Genomic DNA, 22325 nt, shown 5'->3' on the forward strand with positions numbered 1-22325 from the left:
TTAATTTTCTAACCCAACAACACTTATAGGGGATGGGATGACTCAGCTTACCATTCATAAAGCTCCACTGGCTTCCACTCACATCTCAGGTTAAAGTCAAACTAATGACAGTTTCTTCACAAGCACTTTAACCAGTCTGCTCTACTATCCTAGCACTCTCATCATCCTGAACTCTCCATTCCAGGTGTGTAAATTCAAACACGCTCCCCAACATCTGACTTTCTTCTGATCAGTCCCAACGCAAGAGACTAACCTCCGTAGTCTTCACACTAGACATTTCCCTAACCTGGAGTGCCCTCCTCTTATTCTCTCTGCTAATCCCTCCTACTCACCCAAACTCTCCTCCTCCCTAAGCTTTGACTAACCCTATCTAGGTCCACACTCTCTAGCCCTCTTCAGGATAGAATGCATATAGCATTGCACAGCTGTAATGAGTTGTTGGGAATTTTTTATATTTTTAGGGTGTGTACTCTATAAACTTGTGGAGCTTGTATTTCCTGTCCTTACACACCTTAGCAGATAATGGGCACTTAATCTGTGGTGCTTTCTGCTCCTTGAATAGGACATTCCATCTCCCATTTCCCACCCCCACTGCCAGGCTTTGGATGGATTGTCTCCTATGCCAAGGAATCCTCTGTTCCCTCACCTCTACTTCTTTCCCTGCCTTTCTTCAAGACTCCATTCCAAACCTGGTGGAGTGGAGGGAGTAGTTCTTGTTCTTGCTCTCACCTTCCCCTCTCAGCCTACCTTCCACCTACTCTGCTTTATGTATTTTATATGTATGTACCTGATTATTCACATGTATTTCTCCAATCAGTATATGAACTCCTTGAGGACAGGGTCTTTTTTGTCTTTATTCAAATTCTCAGAGCACGGCACAGTGCCTGGTACATAATAAGTGTGTTACTTATCGACTGACTGTTACAACTCTTTAAATACTAACCAATTCTGCCTTCAGAGAAGCATCTCGTGTGGCTAAAATCAAGAACTCTCTTGGCCACATAAAATATCTACTTCCGTGATGCTGGAAAGGCACAAGGGTTAGAGGGGGCCCTCTCTCTGAGGCAGGGGACAGCACTCTGTCCCAGAAACACCAACTGGAAAGCAACAACAACTTTAGAGCTTCTCTCATACTCTTAGAGCCTCTCTCATACCTACAAGCAGCAATTATCATCATCACTACTGTCATCTCTGTCACCACCAAAAACTCTGAATGAAGCAGTTTTCTGTACATGGTACTGTGGTAGGAATCCTAAACAGCCTGTTAGACTGTTTCTAACTTCTGGAAATGCTTCTTGAGATTTCCTCATCTGTAAAGTTAGAATACATGCTATTATATCATTGAGTTGCACCAGACAAAATCTTTTATTCTCCACTTCTCCAATCACACACCTCCTTTTTAACTCCTTCTCCCTCTTCCATCTTTCTCTGACTCCCTTTCTCCCTTCTCAACTTCCAGTATCACTGCTTAACCCCATCAATGGACCTGTTTGCTAAAAGAGGCTTAATCCTCAAACTTAAGGCATTAAATTACAACAGCCCTGGTTTGAGAGAATTGGGTTTTTTTCCCTTCTTTAAATAGGCTCCTTCCATTATTCATGTACTTTTGGCAACATTAACAATAAAGAAAAAAACAACGTAATTTTGGTAAAGCAATCTCTTTCTTACCATAAGAGGATAGTGACAAGTGGCTGCTGACCCAGAGAAAAGAAGCACCTTGGTTTTGTTTGGAGTCCCCAGGCATCTGACTTCAGACCCAGCAGAGGCTGACTACTCAGGCCACTTGCTTCCTTCCCCACAGCACGATTTGAGGGAAATGAAGCAAGAGGCTTCCTCAGGGTCAGGGCTCTGTGAACCACAGAGGATGTCTCTGTGGCTTTTCTAACCGTGTCTCTTTCACAGAGAATTAAATGAATTGCACAGTTCCTTCAAAATCTATTCCAACTCTTGTTAGGAAATCAAACGACTCATTCTGGACTTTCCAGATGCGAAGCTTCTGGAGGCATATTTTTTTTTCCCTTTGCTCAGCTTAAAAAGTTGGGTTAGGTCACTGAACACAATGATCAGGCCTGTGCCACTGACCACTTGTGCCTCCCACCCCCAGGCCCTGGGACAAAGGCCGCTTTGTCCACTGTGCTTTGGGAAGAGAATCCTTGGCCCTTCCCCAGCCCTGTCTGTCCTAGAGTGGAATGCTTGCTTTTAATTTCTAATCAGCCCTTTGTCAGCTCCAGCAGCCAAAGCTATAAGCCAGAAAGAGCAAAGCATGATATGTTTACAGGATAATTACTATCTTGGGTCAGCTCGGGACTGGCTGGAAAACAGGTGTTGCCTGGACTGAGCATCAAGGTCACCTGCCCTTGCTCTCCCCCCAATATCACCAAAATTATTTCTTGTGAGGGAGAATGCCAGTGGGCACAGAGGGTACAACAAACAGGCAAATCTCGAATGACCCAATATGCCTTGTGCTTTGTGACTGCAATCTTTTCCAAAACATACAAGCTACATCTTAGTAAAAAATCACGCTCAACTACCAATCTGTGGGACTAAGATTGAGCCCTTTAGCTCAGGTTTCAAATTCAAACCTCCAATCCTCACTTGCTGCATGACCCTGTGCGTGTCACTGTCTCAGTGGCTTCTTTGATGGTTGTTGAACAAGACCCTCCATTATTCAGCTCCTGGTATTTTCTCTGGCCATCCCTCGTGCCTGGAATGCTCTCCCTATTCATATTTGCTTCCTGGCTTTCCTGGCTTCATTTAAGTCTCAACCAAAATCCCATCTTCTACAGGAAACCTTTCCCAACCCCTCTCAACTCTAGTGCCTCCCCTCAGTTAATTATTTCCTATTTCTCCTGTAAGTAGCTTGTTCACACACACGTTCAACTCTGAAACACACCCTCCACTGGAGAGGGTGGAGGCTGGACATTGGAGAGCTCCTCCCTAATCTTCTCTCATTTAAGGAAGGCACTCCAATCACCTTATCATCTCCCACCCTGCTGACCTATGGATCATGATCTATAGAAATTTCATTTTGTGATCTATAGAAATTCATCATTTTATAAGGTGAAATCAACTCTGAAACTCACACCTCCTCATTTCTCATCCTGCTACAGGACTTCATTATGTCCCCAGCAGGGTAACCTTTGCCCCCCTCTCCCTTTTTCAGGTTTTTATTTTTTTTAAATATGTTGTCTTCCCTGTTAGATTGTAAGCTTCTCAGGAGCAGAAACTGTCTTCTTTGTATACCACAGTGTCTAGTGTATCCCATGTTAGCACAGTGCCTAACATAGAGTAATTTCTTCAAAAAATGTTCATTGACTTACTGATTAAATCTATGCTCCTGTGACCCATGGAAAGTCTATATCTCTCACCTCTTTAACTAACTGCTATATCCACTGCTATTTCCTGGGCTTCCATGGAGGACTGGCCTTGGCACTATTTTGACATAATCTTGGTTCCTCACCTCCAGGCACTGCCACGCCAAATCCCAGTGGCTCAGGAGTCACACTACAATTCCTCATATAAGCCTTCTCATCTTAGGCAGTACTGCATGCTCTGACCCCTTCCAGAGTCCTCACAACCTTTAATTCTACCCATAACAAATTGTTCTCCTTCTCCTTCCCAGGATTCAATAAGCAGATCGATGACAATGTATCACCTTCTTAAATAAAAGGTGTATTTTTTACTTAAGTTCTCTGAAGATTCAGTGCCAAATGGGTTACAGTAGAGATTTCAGACACCACAGCCAACCAGGGACTCAGCAGGTCAAGAGCTTTTTTATGTAGCCTACTCCAAATCAACAGGTCTCACTGGATTAAAGAGCTTTAAAAACAAATTTGGAGATGACAGTATTGCAACTGCTGCCACCTCTCTTAAACAGGTCTTCATTTTCCTTGTCTCTAAAATGAGAGCACTGGACAAGATCCCTAAGATCCTTTTGAGCTGTGACGTTTTACATAAACCTGAAATCACCTTCTATAGAATAAGGCAAAAAAGACTAACATTTATATAGCTCTTTAAAGTTTACATATATAGTACTATCTTACTTGATCCTCCCACCACCCCCGGGATGCAGGTGCTATGTTTAACTTCCATTTTACAGATGGGAACACTGAGGCAGGCAGAAGTTAAATGTACCCACAGTCACACAGCTATTAAGTGTCTGAGGCTCAAGTTGAACTCAAGTCTTCCTGATTCCAGGTCCAAGATAGATCCACTGCCCCACCTCGATCTAATGAATTTAGTATCTCTGACACTAAGGTATGCAAAAACAGATGGGGGGGGGGGGCAGGGTTCACGAAGTTTTAAAAAATCCAATCTCAGTGTTTCTCTAGCACTGTTCACTTGAAGAATCTTGACCAGTTCACACAAGTAATCTGGTTTCCTTGGTAGATAAATACAGTGGTGTTCTGGAGCCAGCTCCAGCAACTTATAGGGCCATTTTCAGTGTGACCATTCACAATTTGGGAATCAGCAAACACAACCAAGCCTTAAATTAATGTTTGCTGATTGTCTAGACTTAAGAAGGTGACTGAGAAAGTCTTCATGCGGATTAGGTTTAAAGCTATGTATGAAGCTCTTTCCCCCTTCCCCCCAGAGAGCTGGTTGCAGAACATTTACCAGCACACCCTTGGAAATGCATACACACACACACACAATTCATACCCCTGAACCACCAGAATTCAGCATTAAAAGGCCTAAAGAAGAGGAGCCAAAAAGATCTCCTATCTCATATACAGCTCCTAAAGCTTGGTGGCTCTATTATATAACTCCAACCTCACTAGGTGATCTCTGATTTTGTATGCCTTCTATACTCTCACTCAATAACATTTTAGATCTTAATTCGGTTGTCCAAGTAAATATTTCAACTGGGAAGACAATATGTTGACAAGATAATCTGTTTAGAAGTTATTTTCCTCAGCAAAATGACTAAATAGGAATTAAGCTTTTTCAGTCTTTTGTACATTTGGTTAGGTTGAGTTGGTTCCTTAGAGCCTAATCACCCCCACCTAAATGAGTTCTTGATCCTGAGAGATTGAATATGACTTCACAAAGGTCCTAGACCCTACTGACCTCTCTCTGCCTCTCTGTCTCTCTCTAACCCCTCTATCCCCATTAAACATCAAATTTCATATCTAACCCATCAGAACTTGAACATTCAGTCTTGAATGTCAAGGTTTAGTGGAGTTAAACTGTCCAGGGGGACTGTTTTTTTTTAAACAGTATTTTATTTTTTCAAATTATATGTAAAGATAATTTTCAACATCCATTTTTTACAATCTCTTCCTTGCTCTCTCCCCTGTCCCCAAGATGTAAAATAATCTGATACAGGTTATACGTGTGCCATCATGTAAAACCTAGAGGAACATCTGAAAGGGATTATCTTTTTTTTTATAACAATGCAATGAAGTAGACAGAGAGCAGGCCTCTGAGTTAGGAAGACCTGGATTCAAATCCTGCTTCTGACACATACTGGTTGTCACCTAAAACAAGCCACTTAATTTCTCAGAGCCCCAGGCTCTATAACTATATGCTACAAAGCAAGTATCTTTGATCTGCCTTGTTGGTAATAATAGTACCAATAATAAAATTTATAATAGCATTTACACATATTATCTCATTTATCTTCATAACAACCCTGGGAGATGAGTGCTATTTTACAACTGAGGAAAGTGAGTCAGAGAGAGGTGGCTTCCCCAGGGTCACACAGCTGGGAAGTGTCTGAGGCTAGATTTGAACTCAGATCTGGGAAGTGTCTGAGGCTAGATTTGAACTCAGGTCTGGGGAGTGTCTGAGGCTACATTTGAACTCAGGTCTGGGGAGTGTCTGAGGCTAGATTTGAACTCAGGTCTGGGGAGTGTCTGAGGCTAGATTTGAACTCAGGTCTTATTAATTCTAAGTACAGTATCTTATCTACTATTTTACCTTGCTCTTAGTAGAGAGTTTCCTCACTGGGAGTCTTCTACGCCAACAAAATAAAAGGTCTATTCCTCCCACCATCTCCTTTCACATTCCCCCCAAAAGAAAGAGGAGACAAATTCCATTAGTCAGTGAGATTCAAGATTAAAACTAAAAAACAAACAAAATCTGCCAGGGAGGGGAAGCTAGGTGGCACAGCGGGGGCCTGGAGTCAGGAAGACCCGAGTTCAAATTTGTCCTTAGACATTAACCAGCTCTGAGACCTTGGGAAAGTTACTTAACCTCTGCCTTCCTTATTTTCCTTCTCTGTTAAATGGGGACAGTAACAGTACCTACCTAACGCCCAGGATTATCAAATGTGATACTCAAAAAGCACTCAGCATAGTTCCTGGCACATGGTAAGCTCGATGTAAATGCTAGCCATTATAATCATCATCATTACTATTCCTAGTTACATAGGGAACCGATAAGTTAAACTGCCAAAGCCTTCTGTCTAGTCTTATCAAAAGGCAGAAACTTTTCTAGGTCTTTCAGAGTCTTTAAGAGAAATGCTATAACTTGAGTTAAATACAATTCATACTTCCTTATCTTGGGAAATCTGTTTTTGCTGTTCTTTCTTTGAAGTTATCTAATCTAATTTCTAATTCCTAATTGTCACAAAGTATCTATTCTAATAGGTTCACATCTCTGATCTCTTGACATCTGCTCTACTAATTTATCTCTTTCAAAAGATTTCACATTATCGTTGGTTATAAATGACACTAAATGGGTTTCTACATTGCTTATTTATCTATAAATAGGCAAATTTCAATATGATCTGAATTTATGTGCAGAACACAATAGGAAACCTGTAAACAACACCCATTAGAGTAACATAAAATTCTACCAGCCTGAACTTTCCAGTTTTATGAAGTTAAATCTGCCCAACAACAACTACATCACCACTGTAGCTACTATTCCTTAATTCAGGTCTACTGAAATGTGTCTAGTTAGGCACCCAAAGAAGCTTCATTATGAATTATCTGTTGTTCTCTATAGACAGATTACATGTCTCTTGCAAGTATTATTAGTATGGAAAATTTACAGAAGGAAGTTTTGTTTAATGGGGGAGAGGGGGTCAAGATGTTTGTTGGAGGAGTGTATATACAGAAAAATGACTGATATGTCCAAAGTGCATCAGTAATAAAAGGGAAGGAAAAGAATCACTATATAGTAATTCTTCACTATTTCAAAAACGTTTCCCAATCATAATTCCATTGGAGAGTCTCCTGGGTTTTAGCACCCAAGTGAACCATATTGTCTAGGTGTGTGATCTGAGAGTATTATCTCCTAGAGTGGTCTAAGTATGTGGTCCACGAGTCAATCAATACTGAGCACCACCTCCTCCTCAATCACAGTCATACAGCACCTAAAGGTTTACAAAGCACTTTTCATGTAAGACTATACTGGGTACTGTGAGGGATAGACTAAAGTGTAATTCATAGTCCTCACCCTAGAGGAGCTTAGAAAAAACACTGGAGATGAGAACAAAAACAAAATGAGCCATGTGCTGAGAAGTAGTGGCATAACGGATAGAGAAATGGCCTTGAAGTCAGCAACCCTCAGATGCATATACTGGCTATGCAACCTTGAGCAAGTCATGTAATCTCTCAATGTCTCAGGCAATCTTAAAGACTATAACTATCGAAGCAATTACAGATCTATGTGGGTATATGAAGACTCTTCACCAAAGAAGGCCCAATACTAGTGAAATCACAGGTCTTGACTTGGGGTGGGGAATAATACCATATGAAATGAGGAAGAGAGGGAAGGAAAGAAGGGAAGGAAAGAAGAAGGAAGGAAGGAAGGAAGGAAGGAAAGAAGGAAGGAAGGATGGAAAGAAGGAAGGAAGGAAGGAAGGATGGAAAGAAGGAAGGAAGGAAAGAAGGATGGAAGGAAGGAAGGAAGGAAGGAAGGAAGGAAGGACAGAAAGAAGGAAGGAAGGAAAGAAGGAAGGAAGGAAGGAAGGAAGGACAGAAAGAAAGAAGGAAGGAAGGAAGGATGGAAAGAAGGAAGGAAGGAAGGATGGAAAGAAGGAAGGAAGGAAGGAAGGAAGGAAGGAAAGAAGGAAGGAAGGATGGAAAGAAGGAAGGAAGGAAGGAAGGATGGAAAGAAGGAAGGAAGGAAAGAAGGATGGAAGGAAGGAAGGAAGGAAGGAAGGAAGGAAGGAAGGACAGAAAGAAGGAAGGAAGGAAAGAAGGAAGGAAGGAAGGAAGGACAGAAAGAAAGAAGGAAGGAAGGAAGGATGGAAAGAAGGAAGGAAGGAAGGATGGAAAGAAGGAAGGAAGGAAGGAAGGAAGGAAGGAAGGAAGGAAGGAAGGAAGGAAGGAAGGAAGGAAGGAAGGAAGGAAGGAAGACTTTATTGAGCATTTACTATGTGCTAGGCACTCACTGCAACACACTTAACAAATATTAATTACCTTACTTTATTCTCAACAACTGAGGGAGGTAGGTTTTACGGTTGAGGAAACTAATGCAATCAGAAATGAAGTGACTTGCTCAGGGCCACACATCTGGTAAATATCTGAGTCACAATTTGAACTCAGGTCTTCCTGACTAGAATGATCCAGCATTCTATCCACATTATCACCTAGCTAGACAGCTTAGCCTAGATCTACTATCTATCCTCATTAAGAGTTCACTACACAAAAACTGAAAACCAAATGACCAGTTCCAATAATAATATTTTGCAGAACACAGGAGGAAAAGATTCTTGGGTAGGGGTGGTATCAGAACATCCTTGGAGAAGGTAGGATTGAGATAATTGTGAAGAACAAGAGGAATTGCCATAGATGGAAATAACAAGGAAATGAAGTGGGGAAAAACAAACAAACAAAAAAATGAATATAGTATGCTTTAATCTGCATTCAGACTCCATAGTTTTTTCTTGGGATATTGACAGTATTTTCCATCAGGAGCCTTTTGGAATTGTCTTAGATCTCTGTCACTGAAAAGTTGGTCATTGCACCATATTGCCATTACTCCATGCTGAAGTCTACTCACTTCACTCAGCATCAGTTCATGTAAGTCTTTCCAGGTTTTCCTGAAGTTCACCTGCTCATCATTTCTTATAGCACAATAGTATTCCATTACATTCATATACCACAATTTGTTCAACCATTACTCAGTTGATGGGCATCCCCTCAATTTCCAATTTTTGCACCCACAAAAAGCTGCTATGAATATTTTTGTACATGCACGTTGTTTTCCCCTTTTATGATCTCTTTGGGTCAAAGGGTATGTACAGTTTATAGCCCTTTGGGCATAGTTCCAAATTGCTCTCCAGAATGGCTGGATCAGCTCACAACTCCACCAACAATGCATTCATTAGTCTCTAACTTTCCCACATCTTCTCCAACACTGATCAGTTTTCTTTTTTGTCATGTTTGCCAATCTGATAGGTGTGATGTGGTACCTCAGAGTTGTTTTAATTTTCATTGCTCTAATCAATAGTGACTTAGAGCATTTTTATATGACTATAGATAGCTTTAATTTCTTCATCTGAAAATTACCTGTTCATATCCTTTGATATCAATTGGGGAATGACTTGTATTGTGGTTTTTTCCTTTTGTTCTGATTCTTCTTTCACAACATGGCCAATGTAGAAATGTTTTTTTTTATTTTTCATATTTTTATTATTTAGTATTTTTAGTTTTCAACATTGATTTCCACAAGATTTTGAGTTACAAATTTTCTCCCCATTTCTAACCTTCCCCCCACTCCAAGATGGCATATATTCTGATTACCCTGTTCCCCAGTCTGCCCTCCCTTTTGTAACTCCCCCCCAATCCCCTTTCCCCTTACTTTCTTGTAGGGCAAAATAGATTTCTATATACATTGCCTGTATATCTTATTTCCCAGTTGTTGCATGTAAAAAAACCTTTTTTCTGAGCATTTGTTTTTAGAGCTTTGAGTTCCAAATTCACTCCCTTCTTCCCTCCCCATCCACCCTCCTTGAGAAGGCAAGCAATTCAACATAGTCCACACATGTATCATTATGCAAAACACTTCTGGAAATATGTTTAATGTGACTGTACATGTATAACCTATATCAGATTGCTTGCCATCTTGGGGGGGGGAAGAGGAAGGAGAAAAGGAAGGAGGGAGGGAGAAAAAATTTGGAACTCAAAATCTTTAAAAAGTGAATGCTGAAAACTAAAATAAATAAATAAATTTATTTTTAAAAGCCATGGAAATAAAGGGGGGAGTGGGGAGGGTGGGGTGGGAAGAGGGAATAGGACATCATGTATAAGCACCAAGTATGTTCATAAATTCAAATAGCGTAATGAGAGAAATCCTAGAAAGGTGGGTTCAAACCAAATCATAGAGGACCTTGCATACCACACTAGATTCAACCTCAGGTAGCCTGTGGAAAATGATTTGGAGAAGAGACTGGAGAGTATCTGGTAGCCATTGGTCCAGGAAGAAGGTTATGAAGTCCTCAACTGGTGTGGTAGCAATTGGAAGGAAAGGAAGATATTGAATGGAAGAGAATGATTTGAATGAATGAATGAAGTAAAAAAAAAAAAAAACAACTCCAAGATTTCCAATCTTCAAGGTTGACTGGAGGAATGTCACTACTATTAACCAAAAATGGCAAGTCTGGCAGGGGAACAATTTTGTTTTGGTTAAATACAGTGAACTTGAGTAGACAGGTATAGCTGCCATTGGAGGTGGCAGGATTGGAACTCAGAGAGTAACTCAGGCTGAAGGGAGAGAGAGAAGAACAAAGGGCCAAGGACTGAGCCTAGACAATGGATACACCTATGCAGGAGATGTGAAAAGGAAGAAGAGGCCCCAAAAGAGGTCAGAAACATAGCAGGAAGGCCACTAGAGGAAGAGAGTATCAGAGCAACCAAATAAGTGGTCGTTGAGAAGGAACAGGTGTCAAATACTGTAGAGGAGTCCATGACAATAAAGGCTGAGAAACTGCCAGTGCTTTGGTAAAGAGGATTTTAGAGGGAGCTGGTTCCATGGAGGTAGGGTAGAAACCAGATTTCAGAGACTTAAGAGCTTCATGGGCGGTAAGGAAATGGAGTCAGAGAATGTCAATTATTCATTTGAATTGAGAAATTGGATGAAAGGAGAAAAATAGGACTATAGCCAGAGGAGGAAGGATTAAGTTGTCTTTCCTATCCTTCACCCCAACACCAAGGCTTCTTGGTTTTGTAATTATCTGGTATACATGATCTCTCACTTGTGTAATGCAAACAGTTTCCATTATACATAATCCACCAGTATTCACAGCCCCATATATTTGGTGGTACTTCCCCAATATGCATCATTCCACATGGCATATGGTTTCCATCATATTTGCTACTCCCACTGTAAATAGTCCACAGTCTAAATTTCTTTTTCAGCATGCGTGTTTCCTAAAGCCTATGGAGACTCCTAGTCTATTGGTTCTCCTAGGATACTGAGCTTCTTGGGGCTCCCCTGGGTACTTGGTAACCAGTGACTACAGTCTGAATTTTTGTCTCTGGATGATCCAAGAGGAGACTAAAATGAAGTTAGGATAAAATGTGACAACAGAAGAGGAAGCACTGCCATAGTAATGTAAGGCCTTGTGACTTAAGGTGATGATTACCATGCTGATGGTCACAACCTACATTTGTGCAACACTCAAGTTTTGCAAAGTGCTTTCCTGGCAACCCTATGAGGAGGGGGAATGTAAGCATTATTATCCTCAATATGCAAATGAAGAAACTGAGTCTCAGAGAAAATAAGTAACTTTCCTATGGGATCACATGGCTAGAAGTATCAGAGCAGGGACTCAAAACTATACTTTCAAATCAAATGGGAGGAAGATTACTGATGTGAGCATTAGAATTGCAGATCTCCTTCTCAAAGATATGTTGTGTGGAAAGCATTTTATAAGCCCTCAAGGGCTTTTGATGGGTGACATTATCAGTATTCTCCCAGAACGAGGAGGGCTGGGGCTACCTGCCACTGTTGTGCTGCCCTGGGTGTCTGCTTTGCCTTTGAGTGAGTCTTGACCCCCAGAGTTTGGTAACCCACATTAAGTCCAGGTTTGCTAAACAGTGCACCACTTCCCATCTGCAAACTTCAGGAAGACTCCACCAAATGAGGGAGTGAAAGGAGGAAACATCTGTGCATACAGCAGTGAAGTCATAAAAAATTCACTTTATTTTTCTTCCTCAATTGACAAATATTCATCCAGTCTATTCCTTCCCCACACCCTAGCCCAATACAAAAAGCAAAACAAACAAAAAAATCACACAAAACATTTAAATAAAAGAACCTGGGGTCTGCTAAGTTGTAACAAGTTTTAAAAAAGAAAGTAACGGGGACAGATAATATAGAAGTAGAATCATATAGTGGAGAGAGGGTTGAACTTGGGGAAATCACCACCACTGGATGGGAGTTGGAATCTAAGGTCTGCCACCTTGCTCGACTTTGAGACCTTGGGCAAGTCATTTAAAATGCTTAGTATCTGGGTGACTTTGGGCAAGTAAATTGATTTCTCCTGGCTCCAGTTTCCTAATCTTTAAAATGAGGTTATATGAACAGATGGCCTCTAAGGTTCTTTCACCTCCAGATCTATGATTCTACAAACACAAGACAGATTTAGAGTCAAGAGGAGGGAAATAAGGAGGCAGGGGGAATGATGGAATGAGAGGACAGAGGAAGACAAAAAGATATATATTAATACACATATAGCTCTTTTACCTTTCTCCTGCCCTAAGTCTGAGATCGATGTGGTTCCTCTTTTGGGCAACCTTATTCTCTTTTTTGGGGGGGAAGGCAGGGTAATTGGGGTTAAGTGACTTGCCTAAGGTCACACAGCTAGTGTGTCAAGTGTCTGAGGCTGGATTTGAACTCAGATCTTCCTGACTCTAGGGCTGGTGCTCTACTCACTGCACCACCTAGCTGCCCCTGGGCATCCTTATTCTCACAAGTCCAGCTTCTGACCTTTGCCGTCAGTCGATGATCATCAGAGACATCTCTGACCTGTCTGCTGGCCCAGAATGGAGTTTGCCCCAGGGTAACCATGCTTGTCTATTTCCCACCAAGGAACACCAATAAGACACATCCACCATAAGCTGAAACAATTCCCTTCTCATGGCCACCCAACAAGAGACCAGCAGACCACTTGGGGAAACAAGTCATTCATCTGCAGTCATTGCTATGGGCTCACCAGTGTTGCCTTACTGGGGTTTTCCCAACAACGTTTTACTCACAGCCGGGGTTCTTTTCCCTAGAATTACATTTCATAGAGTAGGGTAAGGGGAGGGAGAGAGGCTGAATGAAACAGAGACTGGCAAGACTCTGATGTGTAGAATCATCAAATAAAGCCCTGGGATCTCTCTCTGCAGGTCTTTTCTTTCTCCCAGAAACCCAGGTTTCAGTGTTGTACTCACACACCCACATTCTTTCAGAGCCACAGTCATAGCATAGAGCACGAAGACTGGAAAACAAATAGGATGTTTTTCTGTGATCATCAATCTTTCAGCAGGAGCCCAGTAAGTCTTCATTTACAACCTCCCTCCCTCCTGAGGTTAGGTTGGGCTTGGGGAGGTGGGGATGGGAGGAGAAGGGAGAGAAGAGGAAGAGGCTGAGCCTGTATAACTAATTTTCCCGTCCCCTCTCCACTAGAAACTACGTGAGCATAAGGTGGTCTGCAGACACCTCTGATGAGATAAAAATAAAATATGGTCTCCCACAGCTTCTGGCTGAAATGAAGTTATGGAAGGAAAGGTAAGGAAGCAGGGTGAATTTCCCCTACCTTAATGCTGTTGCTGCCTTCTATATAATAGGTAATCCCTTAACCTAAAGTATCATGGGTTTGTGTGATTTAATGCTGAAAGTGACCTCCTCACATTTCAGAAATATGAAGCAATTTGCCCAAGATTATACAATAATAGGAGTTAGCACTTACATAGAACTTCAAGGTTTGCAAAGTGCTTTACAAATATTATCGCATTTGATCTTAACAATGCTACTATTCTTATTGTATAGATTAGGAAACCAAGACAGACAGAGGTTAAGTGACTTGCACAGGTTCAGGGTCACAGTAAGTGTCTGAGGCTAGATCTGAACTCAGGTCTTCCTGATTCCAGGCCCAACACTCTACCCATTATGCCATTTTAGCTGAAGAGCACAGATTCCAACCTAGATTCTGAATCCCATTCCTATCATCCCACCATTGTAACTGTAGGTCTTCAAAGGGTTTCACTTTGAAAATTCAATTCCTACTTTAACACTTTATTGGAAATTAGGTGACAGATTGGAATAAGAAAAAGACACAATAGGCAACCGTAGGTAAGGACATAGCAGGAGCAGGGGAAGAAAAGAAAAGCAGGAGGGCAAAATTATAAACCTCTGCTTTCACACATCCTGCAAAACCATGTTTCAGGTCACCTTTGGTAATAGTTAATGATTCCTGACCTAAAATATACAACTCTGGTTTATCCAAACAGCAGATAGGCATCCATCTGGGCCACAGTTTTTAAAATATACAACTACGGCCCCATCCAAATAACCGACATTCATCTCTCCAGGCCTCCATTTTTGTATGTTTATGATGGGCAAGTTGGAACAGAGGCCCTCCATGGTTCCTTCCATTTCTAATGATCTATCACTTTATGAATTATATACACAGGTCTGAGCTAGTGGGTCAATTGAACTATTTGAACTCCCTAAGAAGTCTAGCCCTCTATACTGCCATTAAAAGGAACCTGTAAAACTCTGCCTTCTCTGGCCTTGTCTACTAAAACTCAGTGGAGATCATAAAGTAAGGACAGAGAGCAGGATCAAGGTCACCAATTCACTTGCTGTTGCCTGAATGTCCTTACTGCCTGGTCCTTCTAGGGGTTAGTCTTGGTTGCTGCAGCCCAGGACTCCTATCTCATCTGCCCAAGTGTGAGAGTCCCTGATCCCAATCTGGGTCCCTGACACCTCTTGGATTCTTGCTTATTTAATTCTCTTTGACTCTCCCATCCTTCCTGTGTGAACTCAGCTGCCACACCCTTGAATCTGTCCTCCTAACTTGGATATATGTTACCTGCTGACTCCTTCCTGTCTGCGTTTCCCCCCGGACCTTTCAATCCATCCCATCTTCCCCACCTATACTAGTCACACAGGTTTTGCAATGTGCTACCTCAACTGCACTCAACTATGTATCTTTCAAATGTATTAACTGATCACCTGGCTATGTTCAATGTAAAATAGGCACTTAATTTGCAGTCAGAGGAACTGAATTAAAATTCCTGCTCTGCTGTTCACTATCTATGTGACCTTGGGCAAATCACTTTACTATCTGGGCCACACTTTGCTTTGTCTTTAAATAAGGAGATTTGAAATCCTGTGATCATATAGCTCTTTGGGTCTATTTTTTTTTTAATTTTTAAATTTTTTTTTAAATTTAATATATTTAGTTTTCAGCATTGATTTTCACAAGAGTTTGAATTCTTGCCACTTTTATGTGAGATAATTTACCCCATTCTATCTCTCCCTTTCTCCCTCTCTCAATATATTCCTCTCTCATCCCTTAATTTGATTTTATTTTTTTAGATATTATTCCTTCATATTCAGCTCACCCTGTTCCCTCTGTCTATATGTGTGTGTGTGTGTGTGTATATACATATATATATCTATATATATCTATATATCTATATATCTATATATCTATATATATATATATCTATATATCTATATATATATATCTATATATATATATATATATATATATATATATATACATATTCTCTTCAGCTACCCTAATATGGAGGTCTCACAAATCAAATACATCATCTTTCCATGCAGGAATGTAAACAAAACAGTTCAACTTTAGTAAGTCCTTTATGATTTCTCTTTCTTGTTTACTTATTCATGCTTCTCTTGATTCTTGTGTTTGAAAGTCAAATTTTCTATTCAGCTCTGGTCTTTTCACTGAGAAAGCTTGAAAGTCCTCTATTTTATTGAAAATCCATATTTTGCCTTGGAGCATGATACCTGGTTTTGCTGGGTAGGAGATTCTTGGTTTTAATCCTAGATCCATTGACCTCCGGAATATCGTATTCCAATCCCTTAATGTAGAAGCTGCTAGATCTTGTGTTATCCTGATTCTGTTTCCACAATACTCAAATTGTTTCATTCTGGCTGCTTGCAGTATTTTCTCCTTCATCTGGGAGATCTGGAATTTGGCAACAATGTTCCTAGGAGTTTCTTTTTGGGATCTTTTTGAGGAGGCGATCAGTGGATTCTTTGAATTTCTATTTTACCCTCTGGTTCTAGCATATCAGGGCAGTTTTCTTGGTAATTTCTTATAAGATGCTATCTAGGCTCTTTTTTTGATTATGGCTTTCAGGTAGTCCAATAATTTTTAAATTATCTCTCCTGGATCTATTTTCCAGGTCAGCGGTTTTTCCAATGAGATATTTCACATTGTCTTCCATTTTTTCATCCCTTTGGTTCTGTTTTATAATATCTTGATTTCTCATAAAGTCACTAGCTTCCACTTGCTCCAATCTAATTTTTAAGGTAGTATTTTCTTCAGTGGTCTTTTGGACCTCCTTTTCCATTTGGGTAATTCTGCCTTTCAAGGCATTCTTCTCCTCATTGGCTTTATTGGCCATGTTCCCAGCCAACTACTTGACCCTTGAGTTTTTTGTAGGGGTATGACTGCTTTTAGAGTAGAGAGAACTTTATTCCAAGCTTGACGGGATGCACTGTTGTTTTCAGAGCTTTTTCTACACAGCAAGCTCTGCCACACCACTCTTCCTCCCCCAAAAACCGCCAGCCCGGGCCACAACTCAGATCTGAGCAGGCTCTGCACTCCAGCTCTGATCTGCCACTTAATTCCTCCCACCAGGTGGGACTGGGGCCAGAAGCAACTGCAGCTGTAGTTCTGTAGCTGCACCACCTCTGCTGCCCCTGGGGTGGTGGCCGACCATGAACTCCTTTTACTCTGTCCCAGCAGATTTTCCCCACTAACCTTCTCTGTTGTCTTTGGTGTTTGTGGGTTGAGAAGTCTGGTAACTGCCACAGCTCACTGATTCAGGGTGCTAGGGCCTGTTCTACCTGGCTCCCAGTCTGGTTGGTCAGGGTTCAGCCCACGCTGGGCTCTGCTCCATGCCACTCCCAGCTCCATGCTTGATAGACTTTACCAAGTGACCATCCAGGCTGTTCTGGGCTGGAGCCCTACTTCCCTCTGCTATTTCGTGGGGTCTGCCGTTCTAGAATTTGTTCAGAGCCATTTTTATAGGTGTTTGGAGGGTCTTGGGAGAGAGCTTTAGGCACGTCCCTGCTTTCCAGCAGCCATCTTGGCTCCGTCCCTATTTGGGTCTCTTTTCAACTCTCTTAGCCTGCCTGATTTTACTATTTCCCAAAATTTAGCAAGAAAGCAGGCATGTGTTTGGATCAAGAGGGGTATCAAGAGGGGCCTCACTTTTCATATCTGTGAAATGACATCTTCTTTACACCTCTATAAGATCTCTTCTCTAACTCTAGACCCTGGACCAATTATCCTGTTGTCAACATTCCATAGTACCCCTTCTCTAGTTTGGTATTACGGGCTCTGTGCTAAACACCCCCAAAATATTCTACATGTTCTTCCATATAGATTGAAGAGATGGCAGAAATAAATTAATAAACATTTCTTCCTTTACAAAACTCTCAGAGTGATTTTTGTAAAGCACAGAAATGACCCTACCTCCACCCACCCATAAACTCGAGAGCTCCTTGTTACCTCAAGCTTCAAATATCAACGCTTCTGCTTGGTATTTAAAATCTTTCAGGAATGGCTCCAACCAATCTTCTTACTATTACTTCTCATCTTGCATTCTATGGTCCAAACTAGCCTTCTTGCTGTGACAGTCCATCTCCAGTCTCCATGCTTTTATATAGCCTGTCCTCAGTGCTTGAAATGTGCTTTTCTCTTCATCTCTACATCTGAGAATCTAGTTTTCTTCAAATCTCAGCTTGAATGTTTCCTTCTATATGATGACTTTCTTGATGCTACTAATTGCTAACTTTATCGAAAATCATTGTTCAATTTTCCAGTGTGGGCATTTAATCCTCAGAAATCAGCAAGTGCTATAATTCAGGGCTTGATTTATTGTTTTGTTGATTGTCCTAGACTGAAGAAAGTGTTAATAGTGCAGCTTAAACTTAAAAGTTACTTAAAAGTTCGGTGCATACAATTCTTTTTCCAGAGAGCCCATAGTTAAACATTTACCATCCCATTCTTGTGTTGCTCTATAAACACTGCTTGAGTTCGGCAGGAGTGCAGTAGAGAGTTTAGGATATGAAGTTATCACCAGATTGGAGGCCTCATGACTGAAGGCTAACAATCACAATAAATATAATAAAAATAGCCTTTAAGGTTTGCAAAGTGCTTTGCATATATTATCTTATTTGAGCTTTACACCACTGTTTATGTACATATTTTTATAGTGGGGGGAGTATGTACTTGCTAGAGAATTACCATACACCCTCCCAAAGTAAGTGATAAGATGCTGTACTTTGATATCTTAACCAAGTGAGAACATCTTGATTGGGAGCAAGCCTTAGACACTAAATTAAATTCAATCAATCACCCAAAGTACAGACGTGTCCATCAATTATTTTGTCTTTGAAAGTCATTTGATGAATGGCACCACAGAAGGCAGTCGTTCAGATTGGCTGAGGGACTTGGTCATGCCCTGTGGAGCTTATATAAAATCAGTAAATTTAATTGGAATAGCAAATTCGAGCATCTACTAGTTTAGTTGAGGACTTTCCAGCAAGTCCCCTGAGAAGGAATCATTGGAGGAGAGGAGAGCTCTTCAGCTCTAAAGATCTTATGAACTTCAGAGGGTGAGAGGATTTGGATTTTTCCCTCAAGGAGTTTAAGTTCAACAATTAATTAACAGCCATAAAATAACAGCAAGAAGACTACCTGAAACTGAGAATGACAGACCTGCATCAGCCACAAGTCAAATTCTTCACACTGGAATTAGGAATGACAGACAGATGCTCAACTGTCCCTTTCCACATCCCCTTGTGTGCCAAGGTGGGCTAAGAGCATTTGCCCATATTTACCCCATCCAAATTATGCTACTCTACTGGGAGAAGAGCTACATTGCAGTAAATTGTTAAGACTTGGAGAGGGGAAGGTGGCATTTGGGGAGGTCTTTTAAAATAGATTAAGGAAGGAAGCTGGGAAAGGAAAGCCATTCCTAGAAAGAAGGGAAGGTAATATAGTACAGGCCCAGAGGCAAAAGGATAATTGGGCAGAAAAAAGGATTGGTAAAGCAAGAAATCTGTCTATCAGGAAGAAAAAGAGCAGTTAACTAATAAAGTATGTGTCTAAAGAAAGGTTAAAAGGGATTTTGATCCAATATTCACAGTGAGGTGAAATCATCTAAAATAGGGGTGTTTAACTTTTTTTGTGTGTCAAGGACCTCTTTGGAAGTCTCAGTATAATATTTTTAATTAATTGAAGGAAATGCTTAATTTGAGTGAGAGTCTAGGGAAAATAAAAATGTAATTTTTCACTTTTAACAGACTCCTTAAAATCTATCCATGTACTCCGTGTTAAGAACCCAAATGTTAATTAAAAAGAGAAGTGGGGTGGGAGTCAATCAATAAGAACTCAAGTGCCAGGGATATACAGTAAGACAACAAACAAAACCCAGTCCCTGACCTCCGAGAGTACAGTTTAATGAGCAAGACAGCATGTAAAAAAATATACATGAACAAGATAAAATACACACACACATATCAGAGATGGCTAAATTATAGATAATCAAATGAGGGAAAGTTGCAGCATTAAGGGGGAAGCGGAAGGCTTCTTACAGAAGGTGGGATTTTAAGCAGGGATGTAAAGGAATCCAGGGAATCCAGGAAGGAAGTACAGATGGAAAGGGGAGAGAAACAAAAAATCCAAGGCACAGCTGATAAAATGCCCGAAGTAGGGAGATCTAGTATGTTGTCTGAGGAGGTCAGTGTCACTGGATGTCTGTGGGCGTGAGGAAAGTGTAAGAAAATGGGAAAGGTAAAAGGAGGCTTTGAACAGTAAACAGAGGATTGAACACTTATGGTGTGGTGGTTATAGGGAACAACTGGAGTTCACTGACTAAGGGGTGACCTGGCCATATGTGCACTTTAAGAAGATTAATTTGATGACTGAATGGAAGATGGACTGAAATAGGCAGAGACAAGGCAGGGAGACCAATCAAAAGGCTAATAGTCCATGTGTGAGGTGATAAGGACCTTCAGCAGCTGGGCGGGGAGGGGAGTGATGGTGTCACAGGAAAGAAGAGTATATTAAGATGTTACAAAGGTAGAATTGACAGGGAGGAACAGTATCAGATTCATATCACATCACAGAATTCAGAGTTCAACAGGGCCATTAGCAACCACCTAGTAAAGTCTCCTCTTTTTATGCATCAGGACAGAGGAGCATGAAGGCTACATTGGTAATAAGTAGCAAACCTTACATACATACATATGTGTGTGTGAATAATAATATACATAATTTTATTATTTATTTTCAGCTTCTCAGTGAGTTTGACCATGTCTCCTAAAGATAGGCCATGAAGTACCATGCTCAAACAGAGGAAATGGCTCTATTCAAAAGGCTTGGCTGGGTGTGGTTCTCTAGCACAAAGTCTGGTGAGGGGGAGGTGTGAATCTGGGCTTTCTGTCTGAAAATTTGCGGATTTCTAGCCTCTTTGGGGTTGAGACATCTCCTGGGTGTCCCTCAAACCTTGGAATTTCCTTGTGGTGGTAATTTTTCTTGGTTTGTTCATAGTTGGAAAGTAGGGGTTGTGTTTAGGGCAGGGCCCACCCAGTCCTAAATATAGCTGACTAGTCTTCGTTCATCCTTCAAGGACTTTGGGGCTCTGCTATGGGCTCCCTCTTGTCAAAGGACTTCTGGTCCTCTCCTTACTATAGTCTTCACCTGGAGTCCTTTCCCCATTAGTGTTGGGGTCAGGATCTACTCTGGTATTGTTTATTAGGGTTTATCTTTAGGGTTTATCCTTCAGCATCTCTCAAACCAAGGTCTTTCCTCAAGGTATTCAGTTTTCTTTGGTTTGCTCATCTATAGGTCTATAAGTTATAGAGGAGTTCGGGCCTGTGCTTGGATAAAACTTCACAACTAAATGGCAAGGGCAGGACCCTCCTGGTCCTGAGTATAGAGCCCAAGACCAGGTCCCCCCTTCCTTCAAGGGACTGTGGGGCTGCTCCAGTCTTAAACTCTGCCTGGAGACTCCATCTTAGTGTTCTAGGAACTCTTCCTTCTTTAGGACCTGCCTGAGGTCCTCCCCAACACTACCCTTCTGGGGCTGTGCCACACTCTACTTTCCACATACATTGGCTTCCTCATCTCAGGGTTTCTGCAGGATTCTGTGGCTACCTGGCCCAGGTGGAAAAGTCTGTAGGTGATTCTTATTTCTTTTTAGACTGGTGATTTGTAAGCCCCACTGTGGTGTTTACATGAGATCTGGACTCCTCTGTGACCCAATACACCATCATTTTCCCATCAAAAAATTTTCAAAGTATACAACAGGGAAGTCTTCTCCTCAATTTGGGCCACAGGAAAGTAGATGCAACAGAGCAAGAGTTTTTAGCTTTCTTTGTATAATGGACTACTTTGGCAATCTGATAAAGCCTCTTCAGAAAATTTTTAATGAATGAAATGAAATACATAAGATTTATGAGAAAACCAATTTTATTTAAATATGACTTTCAAACTATTTTTAAAAAACAAGTTCATGGATCCCAGGTTAAACGCCTCTGCCATAAAGGCATTGTCACATAATAATCCCACCATACCTCTCCCTGCCTAGACCCTTGCCTGTTTTTGTATTGATTGCTGGCCTTGATCTTTATGATCCCAATTGGCCCAGGTATCATTACCCCTCACAAACAGGTTCAAGAAGGTAAAATAATAGAAACCTAGAGTTGGAAGTGACCACAGTGCCCATCTTGTACAGCCCTTTCATTTCAGAGTTGAAGAAACTGAGGCACAAAGAGTAGAAATGACTTGCCCAAGATCACACAGTATAACAGTGGCAGCACCGGCACCAAATCCCAAATCTCCTGACTCCAATTCCAGTACTCTTTCCATTGCTCAGCAGAGAGGAGACCAGCACTGATGGCAAGACTGCTATTAAAGTGGGGATCTATCGTTCTAGCCTGATAGAATCACAGAATTCAGAGTTAAGCATCCTTGGGAGTCACTTAATCTAACTCTCTGTCCAGTGAATTATTCCTTTCTACACCTGTCCCAAATTTTAAAAGGTCAGAAACTTATCATCAAGGGATTGGCTATAATTATTGCTCATTAGCAAACAACAGCTACTGATGCAATGATGAATCAAATGCAGCGGCCCACCATTCCTTTTCTTGAAATTTTTCTT

General features: G+C 41.1%; 1 protein-coding gene across 3 annotated transcripts in view; it reads right to left on the reverse strand.

The window, feature by feature from the left end:
- Positions 1–22325, reverse strand: part of GAS7 (growth arrest specific 7) — a 298468-nt gene that overhangs the window by 156831 nt on the left and 119312 nt on the right. Inside the window, exon 1 of one of the 3 annotated variants that reach the window (XM_036754902.1) lies at positions 1669–1737. The exons of the other annotated variants lie outside the window; for them this stretch is intronic. Coding sequence (XP_036610797.1) covers positions 1669–1671 — 3 coding nt within the window. The 5' untranslated portion in view covers positions 1672–1737. Of the gene's footprint in view, positions 1–1668; positions 1738–22325 lie in introns of those variants that run through there. 3 annotated transcript variants of the gene reach the window in all.

Source organism: Trichosurus vulpecula, chromosome 4 (assembly GCF_011100635.1).
Source record: "Trichosurus vulpecula isolate mTriVul1 chromosome 4, mTriVul1.pri, whole genome shotgun sequence".
Classification (NCBI taxonomy): domain Eukaryota; kingdom Metazoa; phylum Chordata; class Mammalia; order Diprotodontia; family Phalangeridae; genus Trichosurus; species Trichosurus vulpecula.